This window comes from Entelurus aequoreus, linkage group LG14 (assembly GCF_033978785.1).
Source record: "Entelurus aequoreus isolate RoL-2023_Sb linkage group LG14, RoL_Eaeq_v1.1, whole genome shotgun sequence".
Taxonomy (NCBI): domain Eukaryota; kingdom Metazoa; phylum Chordata; class Actinopteri; order Syngnathiformes; family Syngnathidae; genus Entelurus; species Entelurus aequoreus.
The window spans coordinates 55,462,245-55,485,808 of record NC_084744.1 but is presented as its reverse complement, the minus strand read 5'-3'; the positions used below and the strand labels follow the sequence as shown (position 1 = coordinate 55,485,808).

The 23,564-nt window shown below is 34.1% G+C and overlaps 1 protein-coding gene across 3 annotated transcripts in view; it reads right to left on the bottom strand.

Annotated features, from left to right (window-relative positions):
• The window catches only part of LOC133665067 (serine/threonine-protein kinase tousled-like 1-B), a 66,347-nt gene extending 58,621 nt beyond the window's left edge, over window positions 1-7,726 (bottom strand). The window contains exon 1 of one of the 3 annotated variants that reach the window (XM_062070235.1): window positions 7,278-7,726. In XM_062070235.1, the coding sequence (XP_061926219.1) occupies window positions 7,278-7,479 (202 nt within the window). In that variant the 5' untranslated portion in view covers window positions 7,480-7,726. The remainder of the gene's footprint in view (window positions 1-7,277) is intronic. The other 2 variants (XM_062070234.1, XM_062070236.1) reach the window with 2 other exon arrangements.
• Between the last annotated feature and the right edge of the window lie 15,838 nt (window positions 7,727-23,564).

Genomic DNA, 23,564 nt, shown 5'->3' with positions numbered 1-23,564 from the left:
TTAACACTGTTACAAATATGCGCCACACTGTGAACCCACACCAAACAAGAATGACAAACACATTTCGGGAGAACATCCGCACCGTAACACTCTCCCCAAATGATAATAAACACCTCCCAGTCAACTACTAGTAACATCACTATGAGCCCGTTGACCTTCTAGGAATATAAACTGGAGCTCAGCTCACTCGCAGTCCTGGCTTGAGGTGAAGGCTAATTAGCTCTCAGTTCCAGCCACATCTACCCCTTCTGAGCGCCTATTTTCAGCTGCTGGGAATATTGTAAACAAGAAAAGAAGCAGAGCATGTAGACATGCTAACCTTTCTTCATTACAACTGTTAGACACTCACTGGAATGAGTAGAATTGGTTATTGTGTACTGTGTTGGACTGGATGTTTATTTTGCACATTTTAAAAGCAATACTTAATGTTTACAGTGCTCCAGAATATTTAGATTGGCACTTTTTTGTATTAAATGTTTACCTTTATTTTTGCACATTTTAGCAAATAAGCAATACTTTCACTTTTGTTGAAATGTTTACACTGTTGTTACAGAATATTTCGTTTTGCACTTTTTTGTATTGGATGTTTATCTTTATTTTTGCACATTTTAAAGCAAAATAAGCAATACTTTTACTTTTGAAATGCTTATACTATTGCAGAATATTAAGATTTGCACTGAATGTTTACTTTTATATTTGCACATTAAAAAGCAAATAAGCTACTTTTAATTTTGTTAAAGGTTAAAAGTTTTAAATGTTTACATTGTTACAGAATATTTAGTCATGTTGTTGTCAATGTTGACTGAGTGGCCATACTTCTTTTTTTAGTAAATAAAAGCCATGCCTTTTGAAAAAACAGGCCTACATTTATTTTTTCATCTTCGTTTTAAATAAAAAAAATAATCGGCAAAAGGAAAAATAATCTATAGATTAATCGAAAAAATTATCTATAGATTAACGATTAATCAAAAAAATAATCTATAGATTAATCGATAGAAAAATAATCGTTAGCTGCAGCCTTATTGTTTACTGAAGCAAAGATGCTGACTGTGCGTTACGTTGAACGCGCATGCGTCGCCAGGCTCTGCTTTTTATCCATAGACTTATCAGATTTAATTTTTTATTATCTATAGCAGGGGTGTCAAAAGTGTGGCCCGTAGGCCATTTGCGGCCTGCAGTTAATGTTTTAAAGGCCCACGGCACATTCTAAAAATACTATTAAAATAAACAAAAACATAACTAAAGTGGAATAACAAAGCTTACAGGTGAAATGTAATTTGGAAAAAGTTGCAATATTGACTAATAAAACAAAGCTGTTTGTTTTTTTCTTTAAAACTGTCATTGCTCAAAACATAATATTGAATCAAAATTAATGTTTTTATGAATTATTGACCTATCCAAGGCTCCGATTACTTCGCATCAAATATTCCACTTTGGAAAATATTTTTTGCGGAAGATTTTGCATATTTTGTGTGTTTGCCATAAAAAAAAAAAAAGTTTTCTTTGACAAAAAGGGCAGAAAACAAACAAACAAAAAAACTACGTTAAAAAAAACAACTTAAAATTGACGGATAGATTTAAGCTTTAAATAAATAATGTATGTATGCCCTGGCACATCATTATCATCATTTCATGACCGAAGCAAAACACCTTTTACACTTTTATACTGAAATAAATACACCTACAACTTATTAAATACAAATAGAGAAAAAACTACCGGCAGCAGTAAAGTTTAGATCCCTGAAGGAAAGAAGAAAGTGAATGAATGTTTATAACTGAATACATTTACATATGCATAAAAAAAATATATATAGTGTATATATTGGTTTTTTTACGAATTAAGTAACGTTTATGACAACCTTTTTCCAAAACACAATATAAATTGTGAGATATAACAGGAGAATGCATTCATTTATCATTTGTTTTCAAAACGGTTACAAAAAAGCGGGAACCCCAAAAATGTACTGTTGGACTTGATGGGGTGTCTGGGACCCCATTTAGAAAGTTCTTAGCACCAACCCTGAATATCAATACATGATACAAGTCATGGCCTAGCTATGCAGAGGCTTTACACCGCCTTAAATGTATATAAATAAGTTTAGTATCCAACGCTTACAAACGGCGACAACAAAGTCGTCATTATGACACTCGACAGGGAAAAAAGGAGATAAACTGTCTTGAGGATGATCTGTAAAACATCATCTATGCAACATTTGGACCAAAGAACCACCATTACATGTTATGTAGACCACAAGGAAGTGTTTTACATTTAGAAAAAAATAAGAAGAATATGACTCCTTTAATGCGCCTTATTATCCGCCTAATTTATGAAATACAAATATTTAAAATAGACCATTCATCGGCAGTGAAAATAGGGTATATTTGCCGGGTCAATTTATTAATTATTTATTATTGGTCGACTTCAAAGTAATGCACTTTCCGGTAACGTTTCTTAAATTTTGATTCGCCAAAAGTTTTATCGACCCCAAACACTTAATTAATTTAAAAAAATAAACGCAGTAACGTTTATGACAACCTTTTTACAAAACACAATGTAGGACAGGCCTGGGCAATTATTTTGACTGGGGGGCCAAATTTACAGAAAGAAATGTGTCTGAGGGCCGGTCTATTTTTAGGAACACTAATACAAAACCTCACAATAAAGTCTGATTGAATGCTAAAAACGTTTTGACAGACCGCCTTAAAAAACAGAATGGAATTTTATATTTTTCTATGAACGATAAAACACTGAATATTGACGACACATTTTACAATCAAGCAAAACGCGACAAAAATGCGACAAACAGCGAAATATGAATGCAAAGGGTAAAAATACAATACACAACCTGATATATCACTAAGCTTTAGAACTTTGTTGTGAACATCTCCTTCCACGTCTGTCCCTGACACCCACATTTCAGGCTGACACTGGAAAAGCTCCCCACCCACACTGCTTGGTGCCTCGTCTTGAGCTGCTGTGACTTACATTACCATAGTAACTAATTAATTACCATAGTAACTAGTATATCATGCAAAAGCGCAGATTCCAACCATTGAAATACTTTGTATAGTTCAAGACTTGCGGTCATTTGAAAACATCCTAATGGCAGCTACAGTTTACATCTTAAAGATCTAAAAAAATTATTTGGGAATGTCCGGCGGGCCAGATTGAAATACTTAACGGGCCGCATGTGGCCCCCGGGCCTTAATTTGCCCAGGTCTGATATAGGATGTGAGATATAACAGGATAATGCACACATGTATCATTTGTTTTTGTATAACGGTGACCCAAAAAGGGACAAGCTGTAGAAAAATAGATGGATGGGTTACAAAAAAGCGGGGACCTCAAAAATTCACTGTGGGACCCCATTTTTATAACTTGATGGGGTCCCCGGAACCCCATTTTGAAGATTCCTAGCGCCAACACTGCAATATGGACATTATAATTCCAATACAGGATACAAGTCATGGCCTAGCTATGCAGAGGCTTTGTAACGTTTTAAATGTATATAAACAAGTTATTTAGTATCCAACACTTACAAACGGCAACAACAAAGTCGTCATTATGACGCTCAACAGTGAAAAAAGGAGATAAACTGTCAGAAAGCGTCTTGAAGATGATCTGTAAAACATCATCTATGCAACATTTTGACCAAATAACCACCATTACCGTATTTTACGCACTATAAGGCGCACCTAAAAACCTCCAATTTTCTCAAAAGCTGACAGTCAATCAATCAATCAATGTTTATTTATATAGCCCTAAATCACAAAAGTCTCAAAGGGCTGCACAAGCCACAACGACATCCTCGGCACAGAGCCCACACAAGGGACGTCGATGTGAATGACTATGAGAAACCTTGGGGAGGATCGCATATGTGGGTAACCCCCCCTCTAAGTACAGTCCCTAGTGGATCCAACATAACAGTGAGAGTCCAGTCCATAGTGGGGCCAGCAGGAGACCATCCCGAGCGGAGACAGGTCAGTAGCGCAGAGACGTCCCCAACCGATGCACAGGCGAGCGGTCCACCCCGGGTCCCAACTCTGGACAGCCAGCACCTCATCCATGGTCACCGGGACCGGAACAACCCGGCGAGGGGGCAAAGTGCGCTTTATAATCCGGTGCGCCTTATATATGGACCAATATTCAGCCACAACAGGTCTTGCAACCCCAGCCTCTACTGTAGCGTCTATTCTATGCGCCTTATAATGCGGTGCGTCTTATATATGAACACAGTTTTAAAATAGGCCATTCATTGAAGGTGCGCCTTATAATCCGGTGCGCCTTATAGTGCGGAAAATATGGTACATGTTATGTAGACCACAAGGAAATGCTTTACATTTTGAAAAAAATATTACTCCTTTATTGCGCCTTATAATCCGGTGTGCCTAATGTATGAAAATTTTTTTTTTAAATATTTACATAAATATATAAAAAATTCATCGGCAGTGCGAAAAATACAGTATATTTGCTGGATTAAATTATTAATTATTGGTCGACTTCAAAGTAATGCACTGTCCGGTACTCTCTTACATTTTGATTCGCCGAAAGTTTTATCGACCCCAAACACTGCGTTTGTTTTCTTTTGTGTTATTTTTTTTAATGAATTAAGTAACGTTTATGACAACCTTTTTCCAAAACCCAATATAGAATGTGTGATATAACAGGATAATGCATACATGTATCATTTGTTTTTTTCCAAACGGTTACAACAAAGCGGGGACCCCAAAAATTCACTGTGGGACCCCATTTTTATGACTTGATGGGGGTAACCCATTTTGAAGATTCCTAGCGCCAACACTGCAATACGGACGTTATAATTCCAATACATGATACAAGTCATGGCCTAGCTATGCAGAGGCTTTGTAACGTTTTAAGTGTATATATACCGTATTTTTCGGACTATAAGTCGCAGTTTTTTTCATAGTTTGGCCGGGGGTGCGACTTATACTCAGGAGCGACTTATGTGTGAAATTATTAACACATTACCGTAAAATATCAAATATTATTTAGCTCATTCACGTAAGAGACTAGACGTATAAGATTTCATGGGATTTAGCGATTAGGAGTGACAGATTGTTTGGTAAACGTATAGCATGTTCTATATGTTATAGTTATTTGAATGACTCTTACCGTAATAGGTTACGTTAACATACCAGACACGTTCTCAGTTGGTTATTTATGCCTCATATAACGTACACTTATTCAGCCTGTTGTTCACTATTCTTTATTTATTTTAAATTGCCTTTCAAATGTCTATTCTTGGTGTTGGCTTTTATCAAATAAATTTCCCCAAAAAATGCGACTTATACTCCAGTGCAACTTATATACGTTTTTTTTTCCTTCTTTATTATGCATTTTCGGCAGGTGCGACTTATACTCCGGAGCGACTTATAGTCCGAAAAATACGGTAAGTAACGTTTATGACAACCTTATTCCAAAACCCAATATAGAATGTGAGATATAACAGGATAATGCATACATGTATCATTTGTTTTTTCAAAACGGTTACAACAAAGAGGGGACCCCAAAAATTCACTGTGGGACCCCATTTTTATGACTTGATGGGGTCCCCGGGACCCCATTTTGAAGATTCCTAGCGCCAACACTGCAATATGGACATTACAATTCCAATACATGATACAAGTCATGGCCTAGCTATGCAGAGGCTTTGTAACGTTTTAAGTACATATAAACAAGTTATTTAGTATCCAACACTTACAAACGGCGACAACAAAGTCGTCATTACGACGCTCAACAGTGAAAAAAGGAGATAAAGTGTCAGAAAGCGTCTTGAAGATGAGCTGTAAAACATCATCTATGCAAAGTTTTGACCAAAGAACCACCATTACATGTTATGTAGACCACAAGGAAGTGCTTTACATTTAGAAAAAAATAATAATAATATGACTCCTTTAATGCGCCTTATAATCGCCTAATATATGAAAGAAATTATTAAAAATAGACCATTCATTGGCAGTGCGGAAAATACGGTATATTTGCCAGGTCATATTATTAATTATTTATAATTGGTCGACTTCAAAGTAATGCACTTTCCGGTACCGTTTCTTAAAGTTTGATTTGCCCAAAGTTTTATCGACCCCAAATACTGCGTTTGTTTCCTTTTGTGTTATTTTTTTTTTAATTATGTTTTTTTTTTATGAATTAAGTAACGTTTATGACAACCTTTTACCAAAACACAATATAGAATAGAGTTATAACAGGATAATGCATACATTTGTAATTTGTTTTTTCAAAATGGTTACAAAAAAGTGGGGACCCCAAAAATTCACTGTGGGACCCCATTTTTATGACTTAATGGGGTCCCCAGGGCCCCATTTTTATGACTTGATGGGGCCCCTGGGACCCTATTTTGAAAATTCCTAGCGCAAGGAAGTGTTTTACATTTTGAAAAAAATAATATGACTCCTTTAAGTACACCTAATATATGAAAAAATATATAAAAATAGACCAAAAAATACGGAAAATACGGTATATTTGCCGGGTCATATTAGTAATTGTTTATTATTGGTCAACTTCAAAGTAATGCACTTTCCGGTACCGTTTCTTAAATTTTGATTCGACGAAAGTTTTATCGACCCCAAATACTGCGTTTGTTTTCTTTTGTGTTTTTTTTTTTTAATGATGTTTTTTTTTTAATGAATTAAGTAACGTTTATGACAACCTCTTACCGAAACACAATATAGAATGTGAGTTATAACAGGATAATGCACACATGTATCATTTGTTTTAGTATAACGGTGACCCCAAAAGGGACAAACGGTAGAAAATGGATGGATGGGTTACAAAAAAGCGGGGTCCCCAAAAATTCACTGTGGGACCCCATTTTTATGACTTAATGGGGCCCCCAGGACCCCATTTTGAAGATTCCTAGCACCAACACTGCAATATGGACATTACAATTCCAACACATGATACAAGTCATGGCCTAGCTATGCAGAGGCTTTGTAACGTTTTAAGCGCATACAAACAAGTTATTTAGTATCCAACACTTACAAATGGCGACAACAAAGTCGTCATTAGGACGTTAGACAGTGAAAAAAGGAGATACATTCATGTAAACTAGCAGAGGAGAATGCGAGCTAAGCTATTTAGACTAGCCATCAACACAAAAGTGACAGCTGACGTTTGGCATCCGTGAACTTGACATCCATTTTTTTTTGTTATTATTCACTTCCACAAAACGTTAGCTCAATACTAACTAACAACTTATGATGTTTACAAAGACAGACAGTTGACAGGGAGGGACTTATACCTTCCTTGCTCTTCGCGGTGGCCGTTATATGTTGTTGAGAAATGGTCGGGGAGGAGGAGAGCTGCGACCAAGATGGCGTCGCCTCCAAACTTCCACCACCACTTCCACTGTTACTTTGGACCGTCATGGAGGCGCTTTGCCGCCGCGACGAGCCGAAGTACGCGCTCTCGATAATTCGACGGAGCTCCGAGTTGTCGTCCATCGACTCACACCTGCTGTAGCCCCCCCAAAAAAAAAAAATGGCCGCTGACCGTGACTTTATGCGGTGCTTGGCGAGACGCCTCGGAAGTTGTAGTCCGGGTGGAGGAGCGTCTTCCTGGGAGACTCGGCGGAGGGAGTCCGGTGGAAGCCTCGCATGATGACCGATGTCAGCGTCCGCTTCTTCGAGCGGGGCTTTGATTAGCACAGTAGGCGAGGCTATCGCGAGGCCACACAGCGCGGGAAGTCGGGAGGAGAGAGGGGGCGTGACGCAGACATAGACACTGATCTGGGATCGGTTCTTCCTCCTTGACATTAGCTGGGCGCTCAGCGGAAGACGCGGATCGACATTGACCCGAGAACAGCACCCTTTCTTTTTTTTTCTTTTTAATTTCTTTTTTTTTTTTTTTTTATAAACCTTGACCCGAGACCAGCCCCCTTCATTTTTTTAAAAATGTATTTTAATTTTTATAAACCTTGACCCGAAAACAGTCCCCTTCCTTTTTTTCTTTTTTTTCCTTTTAATTTTTTTGATTTTTATAAACCTTGACCCGAGAACCCACTTCCTTGTTTTTTTCTTTTTATTTATTTGTATTTGTTTTTATTTTTATAAACCTTGACCCGAGAACAGCCTCCTTCCTTTTTCTTTTTTTTATAAATCTTGACCCGAGAACAGCACCCTTTCTTTTTTTTTCTTTTTAATTTCTTTTTATTTTTATAAACCTTGACCCGAGAACAACCCCCTTTCTTTTTTTCTTTTATTTTTTTAAACCTTGACCCGAGAACAGCCTCCTTCCTTTTTCTTTTTTTTATAAATCTTGACCCGAGAACAGCACCCTTTCTTTTTTTTTCTTTTTAATTTCTTTTTTTTTTTTTTTTTATAAACCTTGATCCGAGACCAGCCCCCTTCATTTTTTTTAAAATGTATTTTAATTTTTATAAACCTTGACCCGAAAACAGTCCCCTTCCTTTTTTTCTTTTTTTTCCTTTTAATTTTTTTGATTTTTATAAACCTTGACCCGAGAACCCACTTCCTTGTTTTTTTCTTTTTATTTATTTGTATTTGTTTTTATTTTTATAAACCTTGACCCGAGAACAACCCCCTTTCTTTTTTTCTTTTTTCTTTTATTTTTATAAACCTTGACCCGAGAACAGCCTCCTTCCTTTTTCTTTTTTTTATAAATCTTGACCCGAGAACAGCACCCTTTCTTTTTTTTTCTTTTTAATTTCTTTTTTTTTTTTTTTTTTTATAAACCTTGACCCGAGACCAGCCCCCTTCATTTTTTTTAAAATGTATTTTAATTTTTATAAACCTTGACCCGAAAACAGTCCCCTTCCTTTTTTTCTTTTTTTTCCTTTTAATTTTTTTGATTTTTATAAACCTTGACCCGAGAACCCACTTCCTTGTTTTTTTCTTTTTATTTATTTGTATTTGTTTTTATTTTTATAAACCTTGACCCGAGAACAACCCCCTTTCTTTTTTTCTTTTTTCTTTTATTTTTATAAACCTTGACCCGAGAACCCACTTCCTTTTTTTTCCCTATTTATTTATTTTATTTGTTTTTATTTTTATAAACCTTGACCCGAGAACAAGCCCCTTCCTTTTTTTTCCCTATTTATTTATTTTATTTGTTTTTATTTTTATAAACCTTGACTCGAGAACAGCCTCCTTCCTTTTTCTTTTTTTTATAAATCTTGACCCGAGAACAGTACCCTTCCTTTTTTTTCTTCTTTTTAATTTATTGAATTTTTTGGATTTTTATAAACCTTGAACCGAGAACAGCCCCCTTCCTTTTTTTTCCTTTTTTTAATTATTTATTTGTATTTTTATAAACCTTTACCCGAGAACAGTCCTCTTCCTTTTTTTTCTTCTTTTTTATTTATTTCAATCAATCAATCAATGTTTATTTATATAGCCCTAAATCACAAGTGTCTCAAAGGGCTGTACAAGCCACAACGACATCCTCGGTACAGAGCCCACATACGGGCAAGGAAAACTCACCCCAGTGGGACGTCGATGTGAATGACTATGAGAAACCTTGGAGAGGACCGCATATGTGAGTAACCCCCCCCCCCCCCCCTTTAGGGGAGACCGAAAGCAATGGATGTCGAGTGGGTCTGACATAATATTGAGAAAGTCCAACACATCAGCGAAAGTCCAGTCCATAGTGGGGCAAGCAGGAACCATCCCGAGTGGAGACGGGTCAGCAGCGTAGAGATGTCCCCATCTGATGGACAGGCTAGCGGTCCACCCCGGGTTTGGAGCAGAGTAGAAAAGAAAAGAAAAGAAACGGCAGATCAACTGGTCTAAAAAGGGAGTCTATTTAAAGGCTAGAGTATACAAATGAGTTTTAAGATGAGACTTAAATGCTTCTACTGAGGTAGCATCTCTAACTTTTACCGGGAGGGCATTCCATAGTATTGGAGCCCGAATAGAAAACGCTCTATAGCCCGCAGACTTTTTTTGGGCTCTGGGAATCACTAATAAGCCGGAGTTCTTTGAACGCAGATTTCTTGTCGGGACATATGGTACAATACAATCGGCGAGATAGGCAGGAGCTTGACCGTGTAGTATTTTATACGTGAGTAGTAAAACCTTAAAGTCGCATCTTAAGTGCACAGAAAGCCAGTGCAAGTGAGCCAGTATAGGCGTAATATGATCAAACTTTCTTGTTTTTGTCAAAAGTCTAGCAGCCGCATTTTGTACCATCTGTAATCTTTTAATGCTAGACATAGGGAGGCCCGAAAACAAAACGTTACAGTAATCGAGACGAGATGTAACGAACGCATGGATAATGATCTCAGCATCGCTTGTGGACAAAATGGAACGAATTTTAGCGATATTACGGAGATGAAAGAAGGCCGTTTTAGTAACACTCTTAATGTGTGACTCAAACGAGAGAGTTGGGTCCAAGATAATACCCAGATTCTTTACAGAGTCACCTTGTTTAATTGTTTGGCTGTCAAATGTTAAGGTGGTATTATTAAATTTATTTGCATTTTTTGATTTTTATAAACCTTGACCCGAGAACAACCCCCTTCCTTTTTTTTCCCCTTTATATTTATTATTTTGATTTTTATACATCTTGACCCGAGAACAGCCCCCTTCCTTTTTTTCTTTTTAATTTATTTGATTGTTTTTATTTTTATAAACTTTGAACCGAGAACAGCCCCCTTCCTTTTTTTTATTTTTATTTGTTTTTATTTTTATAAACCTTGACCCGAGAACAGTCCGCTTTTTTTTTCTTCTTTTTAATTTATTTGATTTTTATAAACCTTGACCCGAGAACAACCCCCTTCCTTTTTTTTCCTTTTTATTTATTCTTTTTTATATATATATAAACCTTGACCCGAGAACAACCCCCCTTCCTTTTTTTTCCTTTTTATTTATTCTTTTTTATATATATATAAACCTTGACCCGAGACCAAACCCTTCTTTTTTTTTTTTTTTTTAATTTATTTAATTTTTTTTTTTTTTATAAACCTTGACCCGAGAACAGTCCCCTTCCTTTTTTATCCTCTCTTTTTAATTTTTTTTTAATTTTTTTAAACCTTTACTCGAGAACAGCCCCCTTCCTTTCTTTCACCATTTAATTTTAATTGATTGATTTTTTTAATTTTTTATAAACCTTTATTTATAATATGCAACATTTACAAACAAGCAAATAAATAATAATAATAATCAAAACAAGTACAAAAACAGTACAAAACAGCGCCAGTGTTTTTCAACCACTGTGCCGCGGCACTAGTGAAATACAGTCTGGTGTGCCGTGGGAGATTATGTAATTTCACCTAAATGGGTTAAAAATATTTTTTGCAAACCAGTAATTATAATCAAACAAGTACTAACTAAATATGTTGAATAAGAAAGGACTCATATATAAATGCTGATTTTTTGTCTTTTTACATACAATTATTTAGTGCTAAAATAAATAGACAAATTAATAATAAATAATAATACATATGTTAGTCATAATTTTTGCGCTTAAGAAACTTCTCCATGACTTTAGCCCCAGACTTTTTCTGTTTGTTTGATATTGTCGTGGATGCCACCTGTGCAAAAAATCCAGTCGTGAAATTTCCTCGCTCCTGAATATTTTAAAGTCAACTGTCGGCTTTATTATGAGAAAATGGAAGAGTTTGGGAACAACAGCAACTCAGCCACCAAGTGGTAGGCCACGTAAAAACTGACAGAGAGGGGTCAGCGGAGGAATTATGGTTTGGGGTTGTTTGTCAGGAGTTGGGCTTGGCCCCTTAGTTCCAGTGAAAGGAACTTGGAATGCTCCAGGATACCAAAACATTTTGGACAATTCCATGCTAACCAACCTTGTGGGAACAGTTAGAAGCGGGCCCCTTCCTCTTCCAACATGACTGTGCACTACTGCACAAAGCAAGGTCCATAAAGACGTGGATGACAGAGTCTGGTGTGGATCAACTTGACTGGCCTGCACAGAGTCCTGACCTTTTGGCAATATAGTGTATGTTTGTAACACAGTGTAAAGCCACAGGCTCACACAAGTTGCGTAAATAATCCAAATTTGGAGCATAGCATCATAGCTTTCACAGCTTTTTGGTTGTTAAAGGTAGACAGCCTTTTAAAGTAAAGTTCTAATTATTTTTTAAAAGGCACAAAAAACATGTCGGGTATTGAGAAACGTACATTTATGAATATAAAACTTAGCCAATAGTATAATGAGGTTGCAAAGATAAAATTCCTTATTCAAATAAGTTTTTTTCATACTGTGTACATATCCAAATAGGTCATCTTTAAAACAAAGCACACATTAGTCATGAATATTGTCCAGGAGAACAGCCCCCCCAGCGTGTATCTTACATAAATGTGAATAACCCTATTAAGGCAAATATTGCGTCAGAGGTCATGCCTTGCTCAATAACGAGTACATTTAAGGGATGTGCGAAACCCAGCAGGCACAAGACATTGATACAATGTTGATTATACATACATGTCCTTTAAAACTGACTTTGAAACAACGTGGAAAAATAGTTGAGGTGAGAGGTGTCCAATGTTGGATCCATGTTGTTGGTTTGGGAAAAAGACCAAATTTCAATGGTCAAATTCAATGTCACAACCTGACATTGATTAAACGTCGTCAAAAAGCGTGTTTTATATATATATATACATATATATATACATACATATATACGTATATATAAATACATATATACGTATATATACATACACATATATTTACATACAGATACATATATATACTTAGATATGTTTACATACATATACATATATACAGTATATACACAAACATTATACAAATATACACACATATACATATATGTTTTTTATATATGTACATACACATATATGTGTGTACAGTATATATATATATATAGTGTGTGTGTATATACATACATATATATATATATACATACATATAAATATTTACATACATATACATACATATATACATACATACATACATACACATATATACATACACATATATACACACATATACACATATATACATACATACATATCCACATATATACATACATATATACACGCATATATACATATATACAGATATATATATACACATATATATATACACATTTATACATACATACATATATACACATTTATATATATACATACATATGTACATATATATATATATACATATATATATACACATACATACATATATATATACATACACACATACATATATATACATACAGTACATTCAGTACATACATATATATACATATATATACATATATACATATATATACATACATACATATATATTCATATATATATATATATACATACATATATATTCATATATATATACACATACATATATATTCATATATATATATATATATACATACATATATGTATATATACATATACATATATATATACTGTATACATACATATACACATACATATATATATATATACATATACGTATATACATACTGTATATATATACACATACATATATATACATATACACATGTATAGTGTGTGTGTGTATATATATATATATATATATATATATATACGTATATACATACTGTATATATATACACATACATATATATACATATACACATGTATAGTGTGTGTGTGTATATATATATATATATATATATATGTATATACATACTGTATATATATACACATACATATATATACATATACACATATATAGTATATATATAGTATATATATATATATATATATATACATATACACATATATAGTATATATATAGTATATATATATATATATATATACATATACATATACATATATATATATATATATATATATATATATATATATATATATATATATATATATATATATATATATATATATATATATATAATATAGACCTCTTGGCCCAAGTTTTCGACCCTCTCAAATACTAACACTAAATTAGTAATCGTACTCTTGATTGTAATTATGCTTAATTATTATATCTAACCTACTTGGTTTTTCATACAATTACAATAACATTTAACACAAACCTTAGGCTTAGATCAGGCTGATTAGAAAAATAAGTGCTAACTAAATAAGAACGGACTCATACATAAATGATTTTTTTCTTTTTACATACAATTTAGCGCTAACATAAATAGCGAAATTAATAATAAATATTAATACCTATGTTTCTTAACTAAACTGTCAATAAAATAAAGTTCAAATGAAAATTCAGCCTCACCACTTTAGTCATATTTTTTTGCGCTCAAGAAACTTCTCTATGACTTTAGCCCCAGACTTCTTCTGTTGTTCTGATATTGTCATGACCGCCACAAGTGGTGGAAAAGTGTATTACAACTGAGTACGCCATACGGACCACAGCTACGAAACAGATATTTTTTGGCGTCCCTCTAGGATGATGCTATACTAATCTCACATGGGGAAAAAAAAAAAAAAAAAAAGCATAGATTTATTCGGGTAAAGTTTCCTAAATAATTCATAATCCTGGTGTCATTGAAATATACATATATTGCAATAAAACAGCCATTGCAAACTTTGCTTAGGAAATTACAGGCAATAAACTGAGTCACTCAGTATCATACATCTACGGAGCCCCTAAAGGGACATGGGGGAAATTATTTTTTTTATAATTATTATTTTTTTTTTTTGACATGTAACTCGTGCGCACGAGAAACTTTTTATGAAGTTATAAAAAAATAAAAATAAAATAAAATAAAAATTGTATTTCTTTTTTTTTTAGACATGTATCTCGTGCGCACGAGAAAGTTTCTTTTGCGCACAAGATAGTTTCTCGCGCGCACGAGATACATTTCTAAAAAAAATAAAAAATATATTATACATTTTATAAATTTTAAATGTACATGTCTCGTGCGAAATACATATCTAAAAAAAATTTAAAAAAAAATTTTTTTATAAAAAAATTTTTTTCCCCCATGTCCTTTTAGTGTATAAATCAGCTAGTGTGTGTATCCTTTTATTGTAGTCCATTTGGATACACTACATACAGAGTTGAATATAAATAAGATAACACATTCAGTGAAGAATAACTGTAAGTTTATATTGTCTGAACTTTAAATACACTTATTAAATTTCACCAGACACATTCGGTATATTTGTACAAAATATCGGTATCGCCGATACCAGCCTTTTTTTTTGTGATTAATCACATGATTAACTTATTTTTGACAGCCATAGCTTTTGTAGTTTGCTGTTAAATCATTTACTATTAGGTATTGCTTTGTCTAAAATAAGTCTTGACTTGTATTCGGATTTTAAGTGTGCACAATATTAAAAGGTAAAATCCTTCAGCGATCTGGAAAATGTGCCAAGTAAAAAGTGTCAGTATCAGCCGTGCTGACCCTGTATCGATGTGTTCTCAGGTCCTCATACAGTATGGTGGCTGTTATCAAGTCCTCATACAGTATGGTGGTGGTTGCAGGTGGGAAGCTACTCTATGGTCTTTTGTTCCGGATTTGGTGCAGTGCATCAAAATGCCTCTCCGTAGCGTATGCACCATCACACCCAAAGGTGTTTAGGAATTCAGACTACATTTGTTTGACTTGTATCACACTAAAACACATTCATTATTAACACACTGTCATTTTTTTCTTTTCTTCTAGTGCCGAATCCACTTGATGGCGACTCAAGATGAGGAGAGGCACCAGCAATCACAATGCACATCATAAGCACCTACCCATGGTAACCTGCCTTTTTTTTTTTTTTTTTTTTGGCCACAGGGTTTCCATGGTAACAGAGCAATGAGGAGGACTGTATAAAGTGACTAGAATGTTGCACTACAATCCACAGTTCACGGTACGCCCTCAAGCTGCAGGCAGGGCATCCGAGGACATTCTGGCAGACATTTTATGAACTGCCTCTGTTTAGGTGCTAGAATGCCAAAATATTAAAACATATATATATATATATATATATATATATATATATATATATATATATATATATATATATATATATATATATATATATATATATATATATATATATATATATATATATATATATATATATATATATATGGGATGAGGACCGTCTACGGCCCTGTCCAGCTCTCCTAGAGCAGGGGTCACCAACGTGGTGCCCGCGGGCACCAGGTAGCCCGTTTGGACCGGATGAGTAGCCCGCTGGCCTGTTCTAAAAATAGCTCAAATAGCGGCACTTACCAGTGAGCTGCCTCTATTTTTTAAATTGTATTTATTTACTAGCAAGCTGGTCTCGCTTTGCCCGACATTTTTAATTCTAAGAGAGACAAAACTCAAATAGAGTTTGAAAATCCAAGAAAATATTTTAAAGACTTGGTCTTCACTTGTTTAAATAAATTCATTCTTTTTTTTTACTTTGCTTCTTATGACTTTCAGAAAGACAATTTTAGAGAAAAAATACAACCTTCAAAATGATTTTAGGATTTTTAAACACATGTACCTTTTTACCTTTTAAATTCCTTCCTCTTCTTTCCTGACAATTTAAATCAATGTTCAAGTAAAAAAAAAAGTTTTATTATTGTAAAGAATAATAAATACATTTGAATTTAATTCTTCATTTTAGCTTCTGTTTTTTCGACGAAGAATATTTGTGAAATATTTCTTCAAATTTATTATGATTAAAATTTAAAAAAAAATATTCTGGCAAATCTAGAAAATCTGTAACATCAAATTTAAATCTTATTTCAAATTTTTTACATTTTTGTTCTGGAAAATCTAGAAGAAATAATGATTTGTCTTTGTTAGAAATATAGCTTGGTCCAATTTGTTATATATTCTAACAAAGTGCAGATTGGATTTGAACCTATTTAAAACATGTCATCAAAATTCTAAAATTAATCTTAATCAGGAAAAATTACTAATGATGTTCCATAAATTGTTTTTTTAATTTTTTCAAAAAGATTCGAATTAGCTAGTTTTTCTCTTCTTTTTTTCGGTTGAATTTTGAATTTTAAAGAGTCGAAATTGAAGATAGATTATGTTTCAAAATTTAATTGTCATTTTTTTTTGTGTTTTCTCCTCTTTTAAACCGTTCAATTAAGTGTAAATATCATTAATTATTAATAATAACATAGAGTTAAAGGTAAATTGAGCAAATTGGCTATTTCTGGCAATTTATTGAAGTGTGTATCAAACTGGTAGCCCTTCGCATTAATCACTACCCAAGAAGTAGCTCTTGCTTTCAAAAAGGTTGGTGTCCCCTGTCCTAGAGTAACTGCCTGTCTCCTGGAATCTCCTCCATGCTCTCGAGATTGTACTGGGAGACACATATAAATGATAAATGGGTTATACTTGTATAGCGCTTTTCTACCTTCAAGGTACTCAAAGCGCTTTGACAGTATTTCCACATTCACCCATTCACACACACATTCACACACTGATGGCGGGAGCTGCCATGCAAGGCGCTAACCAGAAGCCATCAGGAGCAAGGGTGAAGTGTCTTGCCCAAGGACACAACTAGGGATGATACTCGAAACCGGTTTTCTCGGTTGTTCGATAAGAAAAGAACCGAGTCCTCGGACTCGAATCCCTTTTTGACAACCGGTACCCGTTATCGAGACCACTATAGTAAAGAAAAAGAGTTGGTTCTTTATTCGAATCCCTGGGAACGAATCCCGTCCCGACCAGAAATGCTCCGTGGGACATCACAAGAAATGACGTCACGTAGCTCAGTCATTAGGCGCAGATAGTGAAAGCAGGAAAAAAATGGATGGGAAAAAGCGCTCCAAGGTGTAATAAAGTTCAAAACAAAAAAGGTATAATCCAATGAATAACTTTACTGAGAGATTTGAGCAGGGTACAAACACATGACCAACACTTTTACGACCAACCGGAAACATAGCAACCAGGCTAGCAACGCACCTCCTTTACGGCAGCTGTCGCAACGTTCTTAAAGCAACCGCAGCACATACATATATATATACAACACATCTCCCTTTTTTAACTTTCGTTTTTCTTTCCTTGTAAACAAAACAAAATCACACTGTAGATGTGTTGTCTGTCTAATTATAAATAATGCAGACGAGGCGTGTTGGCTGAGTTCTTGACGTTTACTTTCACAGCGTGCTCATTCTTAGCTGCCGGGTGACGATATGCAACAACACTTTTCGGGGCTACCGCGCATGCTCGTCACTCCCGTTGCATGCTGGGTAGTGTAGTTGTTATATTCCCTAGCTCATAACGTCTTTTCCCATATAAGGAAATAATGTTAACTCAAAGTGTATTTCTTTTTTTAGCTTTAACTTTTCATTTTTTCAGCATTGTATCCACATTTGCAAACAACTTTTCTCTTCATAGAATTTTCTTTCAATAAAGAAATAAAGTGCAAAAATGTCAAAGCATCATAACAAACAGTTAGTCAAATAGCAGCAGAATTGCACTTTTTGGAAAGCTGTATTATTTTCAGTTTTGTGCCCAAGGGACTGATTTTATTTAACACTATATTATTATTTATACACCTATAGTGATCACAGAGACAGGTTGTTTTTGTGTTACTGTATATATTTGTTTCTCTGAAAAAATCCCACTTAATATACTTTGGGTAACAACAGTCAATATTTATTTATTTTATTTTATTTTTTTAGGGGGGTAACAGTCAATATTTATTTATTTATTAGATTAAATTGTTTTCTTATATAATAAAAGTGAGCTTTTGTTAAACCAAATATTGTGTGTTTTTTTCCATATACAACAACCTATCTGGACTTGATAAGAGAATCGATAAGGAATCGGTTCGATAACAGGATTCGATAATAGGCTCGAACTCGATAATTTCTTATCAAACATCATCCCTAGACACAACGGACGTGACTAGGATGGTAGAAGGTGGGGATTGAACCCCAGTAACCAGCAACCCTCCGATTGCTGACACGGCCACTCTACCAACTTCGCCACGCCGTCAAATCTTCTTGCAACAGCACGCATGGATGTGCCATCCTGGAGGAGTAGGACAATCTGCGCAACTTCAGGAGGGTTTAGAAATCGCCTCATGTTCCCAGTCGTGAGAATGACTCTAGCTAAAGCCAACACTTGTGGAAAAACAGTTAAAAAAGATCAAGAGGGAGGAACTTGAAATGGCCTCCACCTGCAAAAGCAGTCCTGTTTTGGGTGCCATCTCGTTGTTGCCCCTCTAGTGCACCTGTTGTTAATTCCATCAACAATAATGCAGCTGAAACTGGCTTCTCTGCCACGTACCTGACCAAAACCTTATCAGAAAAGTGCAATTGAATTCATGCCATACCCTGATAAAAATATAATATATATATATATAAAATATAATATATATATATATATATATATATATATATATATATATATATATATATATATATATATATATATATATATATATATATATATATATATATATATATATATATATATATATATATATATATATATATATATATATATATATACTGCTCAAAAAAATTAAAGGAACAGTTTTTTATCAAACAAATATATATATATATATATATATATATATATATATATATATATATATATATATATATATATATATATATATATATATATATATACACTGCTCAAAAAAATTAAAGGAACAGTTTTTTATCAGGGTATGGCAGCAATATATATATATATATATATACATATACATATATATATATATATATATATATATATATATATATATATATATATATATATATATATATATATATATGTACTGTATATATACACACACACACATAAATAGATACACACATATATACACATATACTGTGTATGTGTATATACAACAACAACAACAACAAAATATATATATATATACATATAGACACACATTAGGGTGTATTTTGAAATTGTTTTATAAACTGACGTTTTAAACACACAGTTTAAAACTTCAGTTTATAAAACAATTTCAAAATACACCCTGTGTGTGTGTGTGTGTATATATATATATATATATATATATATATATATATATATATATATATATATATATATATATATATATATATATATATATATATATACACGGTAAATGTGTATTTATGTGTGTATCTATTTATGTGTATATGTATACACTGTGTATGTATATGTGTATATATATATATATATATATATATATATATATATATATATATATATATATATATATATATATGTGTGTGTGTATATATATATATGTATATATACGTATATATATATATGTGTGTGTATATATATATATATGTATATATACGTATATATATATATATGTGTGTATATATATATATATGTATATATATATATATATATATATATATATATATATATATATATATATATATATGTGTGTGTGTATATATATATATATATATGTATATATACGTATATATATATATATATATATATATATATATATATATATATATATATATATATATATATATATATATATATATATATATATATATATATATATATAGGCAAAATGTGTGTGTTTAAAACTTCAGTTTATAATACAATTTCAAAATACACCCTGATGAAACTTTTTATAAAACTGTTACCAGGTTTTGAGCAAACAAATGACGCACATTCAAGTAAAACATTTAAAAAATGGATCTGTAGGACATTCTGAAAATAAAATTGCATTTGTGTCTCAACATCTGGCTCTTTTTATTAAGTTGATTTCAACTCTGCAAGCGAGCAACAACCTGTGATTTAATCACCATCAATGCTAATTTAAAATTGTGATTAGTCAGATTTTAAAAAATAATAATTTGACAGCACTAGTATACAGTATATACATGAAGTATGTATACATGTACACTAGGGTTGTACGGTATGCCGGTATTAGTATAGTACCGCGATACTAATTAATCATATTCGGTACTATACCGCCTCTAAAAAGTACCGGTGGATCTACACCTGACATCCACTGCAATGATACCATGTACAGGAGCGTATCTAGTCAATACTACCATGATTACATTCATATTTTTAGCATCACAAAATCTTCTTTTGCTTTTATTTATGTATATTATGTTTATAAAGTCAGGAAATATGTCCCTGGACACATGAGGACTTTGAATATGACCAATGTATGATCCTGTAACTATTTGGTATCAGATTGATACCTAAATTTGTGGTATCATCCAAAACTAATGTAAAGTATCCAAACAACAGAAGAATAAGTGATTATTACATTTTAACAGAAGTGTAGATAGAACATGTTGAAAAAGAAAAAAAACAACAATATTAACAGTTAATGAATAAGTGGATTAATAATTCATTTTCTACCTCTTGTCCTTAATAATGTTGACAAAATAATAGAATGATAAATGACACAATATGTTACCGCATATGCCAGCAGACTAAATTAGGAGCCTTTGTTTGTTTACTTACTACTAAAAGACAAGTTTTCTTGTATGTTCACTATTTTATTTGAGGACAAACTTGCAGTAACAAACATATGTTTAATGTACCCTAAGATTTTGTGTTAAAATAAAGCCAATAATGCCATTTTTTGTGGTCCCCTTTATTTAGAAAACTATCGAAAAGTACCGAAATGTATCGAAATACATTTTGGTACCGGTACCAAAATATTGGTATATATGTGTGGACTGTGTCTTCCCATATATACAATTGTTCATTAGTTCCAGACGTGACCACGATAAATTCATTATTATTAATAATTATAAATCAAACTTTTTCATTGCTAGAACATGAAACACCCGTTTACTGCCTTCTGAATACATTTTCAACATGATGAGAGCCCTCTAATCATGAAATAACAGCCTTTAGTCACCTTTACACTCTTTTACTCCAATACAGTCATGCTGCTGAGAGCCAATCAGTCATGCTGCTGAGAGCCAATCAGGGGCCACCAATAATACTGTAGTATTAGGCCTTTTAATTTATTTAGCCATTTTTATGGTTGACAATGCTTAGTTTAGGATCAGGAATATGTTAAATATGCTTTAAAACAATATTTTTTTTATATGTGCGATGTGGCGAGACACGGCCATGTATGTTTTTAGTACCGTATTTTCCGCACTATAAGGCACACCGGGTTATAAAGCGCACCTTCAATGAATGGCCTATTTTAAAACTTTGTTCATATATAAGGCGCACCACATTATAAGGCGCACCACATTATAAGGCGCATAGAATAGACGCTACAGTAGAGGCCGGGGTTACGTTATGCATCCCGTAGTTGCGAGACCTGTTGTGGCTCATTATTGGTCCATATATAAGGCGCACCACATTATAAGGCGCATAGAATAGACGCTACAGTAGAGGCTGGGGTTACGTTATGCAACCCGTAGTTGCGAGACCTGTTGTGGCTCAATATTGGTCCATATATAAGGCGCACCACATTATAAGGCGCATAGAATAGACGCTACAGTAGAGGCCGGGGTTACGTTATGCATCCCGTAGTTGCGAGACCTGTTGTGGCTCAATATTGGTCCATATATAAGGCGCACCACATTATAAGGCGCATAGAATAGACGCTACAGTAGAGGCTGGGGTTACGTTATGCATCCCGTAGTTGCGAGACCTGTTGTGGCTCAATATTGGTCCATATATAAGGCGCACCACATTATAAGGCGCATAGAATAGACGCTACAGTAGAGGCTGGGGTTACGTTATGCAACCCGTAGTTGCGAGACCTGTTGTGGCTCAATATTGGTCCATATATAAGGCGCACCACATTATAAGACGCACCGCATTATAAGGCGCATAGAATAGACGCTACAGTAGAGGCTGGGGTTACGTTATGCATCCTGTAGTTGTGAGACCTGTTAAGGCTCAATATTGGTCCATATATAAGGCGCACCACATTATAAGGCGCATAGAATAGACGCTACAGTAGAGGCTGGGGTTACGTTATGCATCCTGTAGTTGCAAGACCTGTTATGGCTCAATATTGGTCCATATATAAGGCGCACCACATTATAAGGCGCACCGCATTATAAGGCGCATAGAATAGACGCTACAGTAGAGGCTGGGGTTACGTTATGCATCCCGTAGTTGCGAGACCTGTTGTGGCTCAATATTGGTCCATATATAAGGCGCACCGCATTATAAGGCGCATAGAATAGACGCTACAGTAGAGGCTGGGGTTACGTTATGCATCCTGTAGTTGCGAGACCTGTTGTGGCTCAATATTGGTCCATATATAAGGCGCACCACATTATAAGGCGCATAGAATAGACGCTACAGTAGAGGCTGGGGTTACGTTATGCATCCTGTAGTTGCGAGACCTGTTGTGGCTCAATATTGGTCCATATATAAGGCGCACCACATTATAAGGCGCACCGCATTATAAGGCGCATAGAATAGACACTACAGTAGAGGCTGGGGTTACGTTATGCATCCCGTAGTTGCGAGACCTGTTGTGGCTCAATATTGGTCCATATATAAGGCGCACCGCATTATAAGGCGCATAGAATAGACGCTACAGTAGAGGCTGGGGTTATGTTATGCATCCCGTAGTTGCGAGACCTGTTGTGGCTCAATATTGGTCCATATATAAGGCGCACCACATTATAAGGCGCACCACATTATAAGGCGCACCGCATTATAAGGCGCATAGAATAGACGCTACAGTAGAGGCTGGGGTTACGTTATGCATCCCGTAGT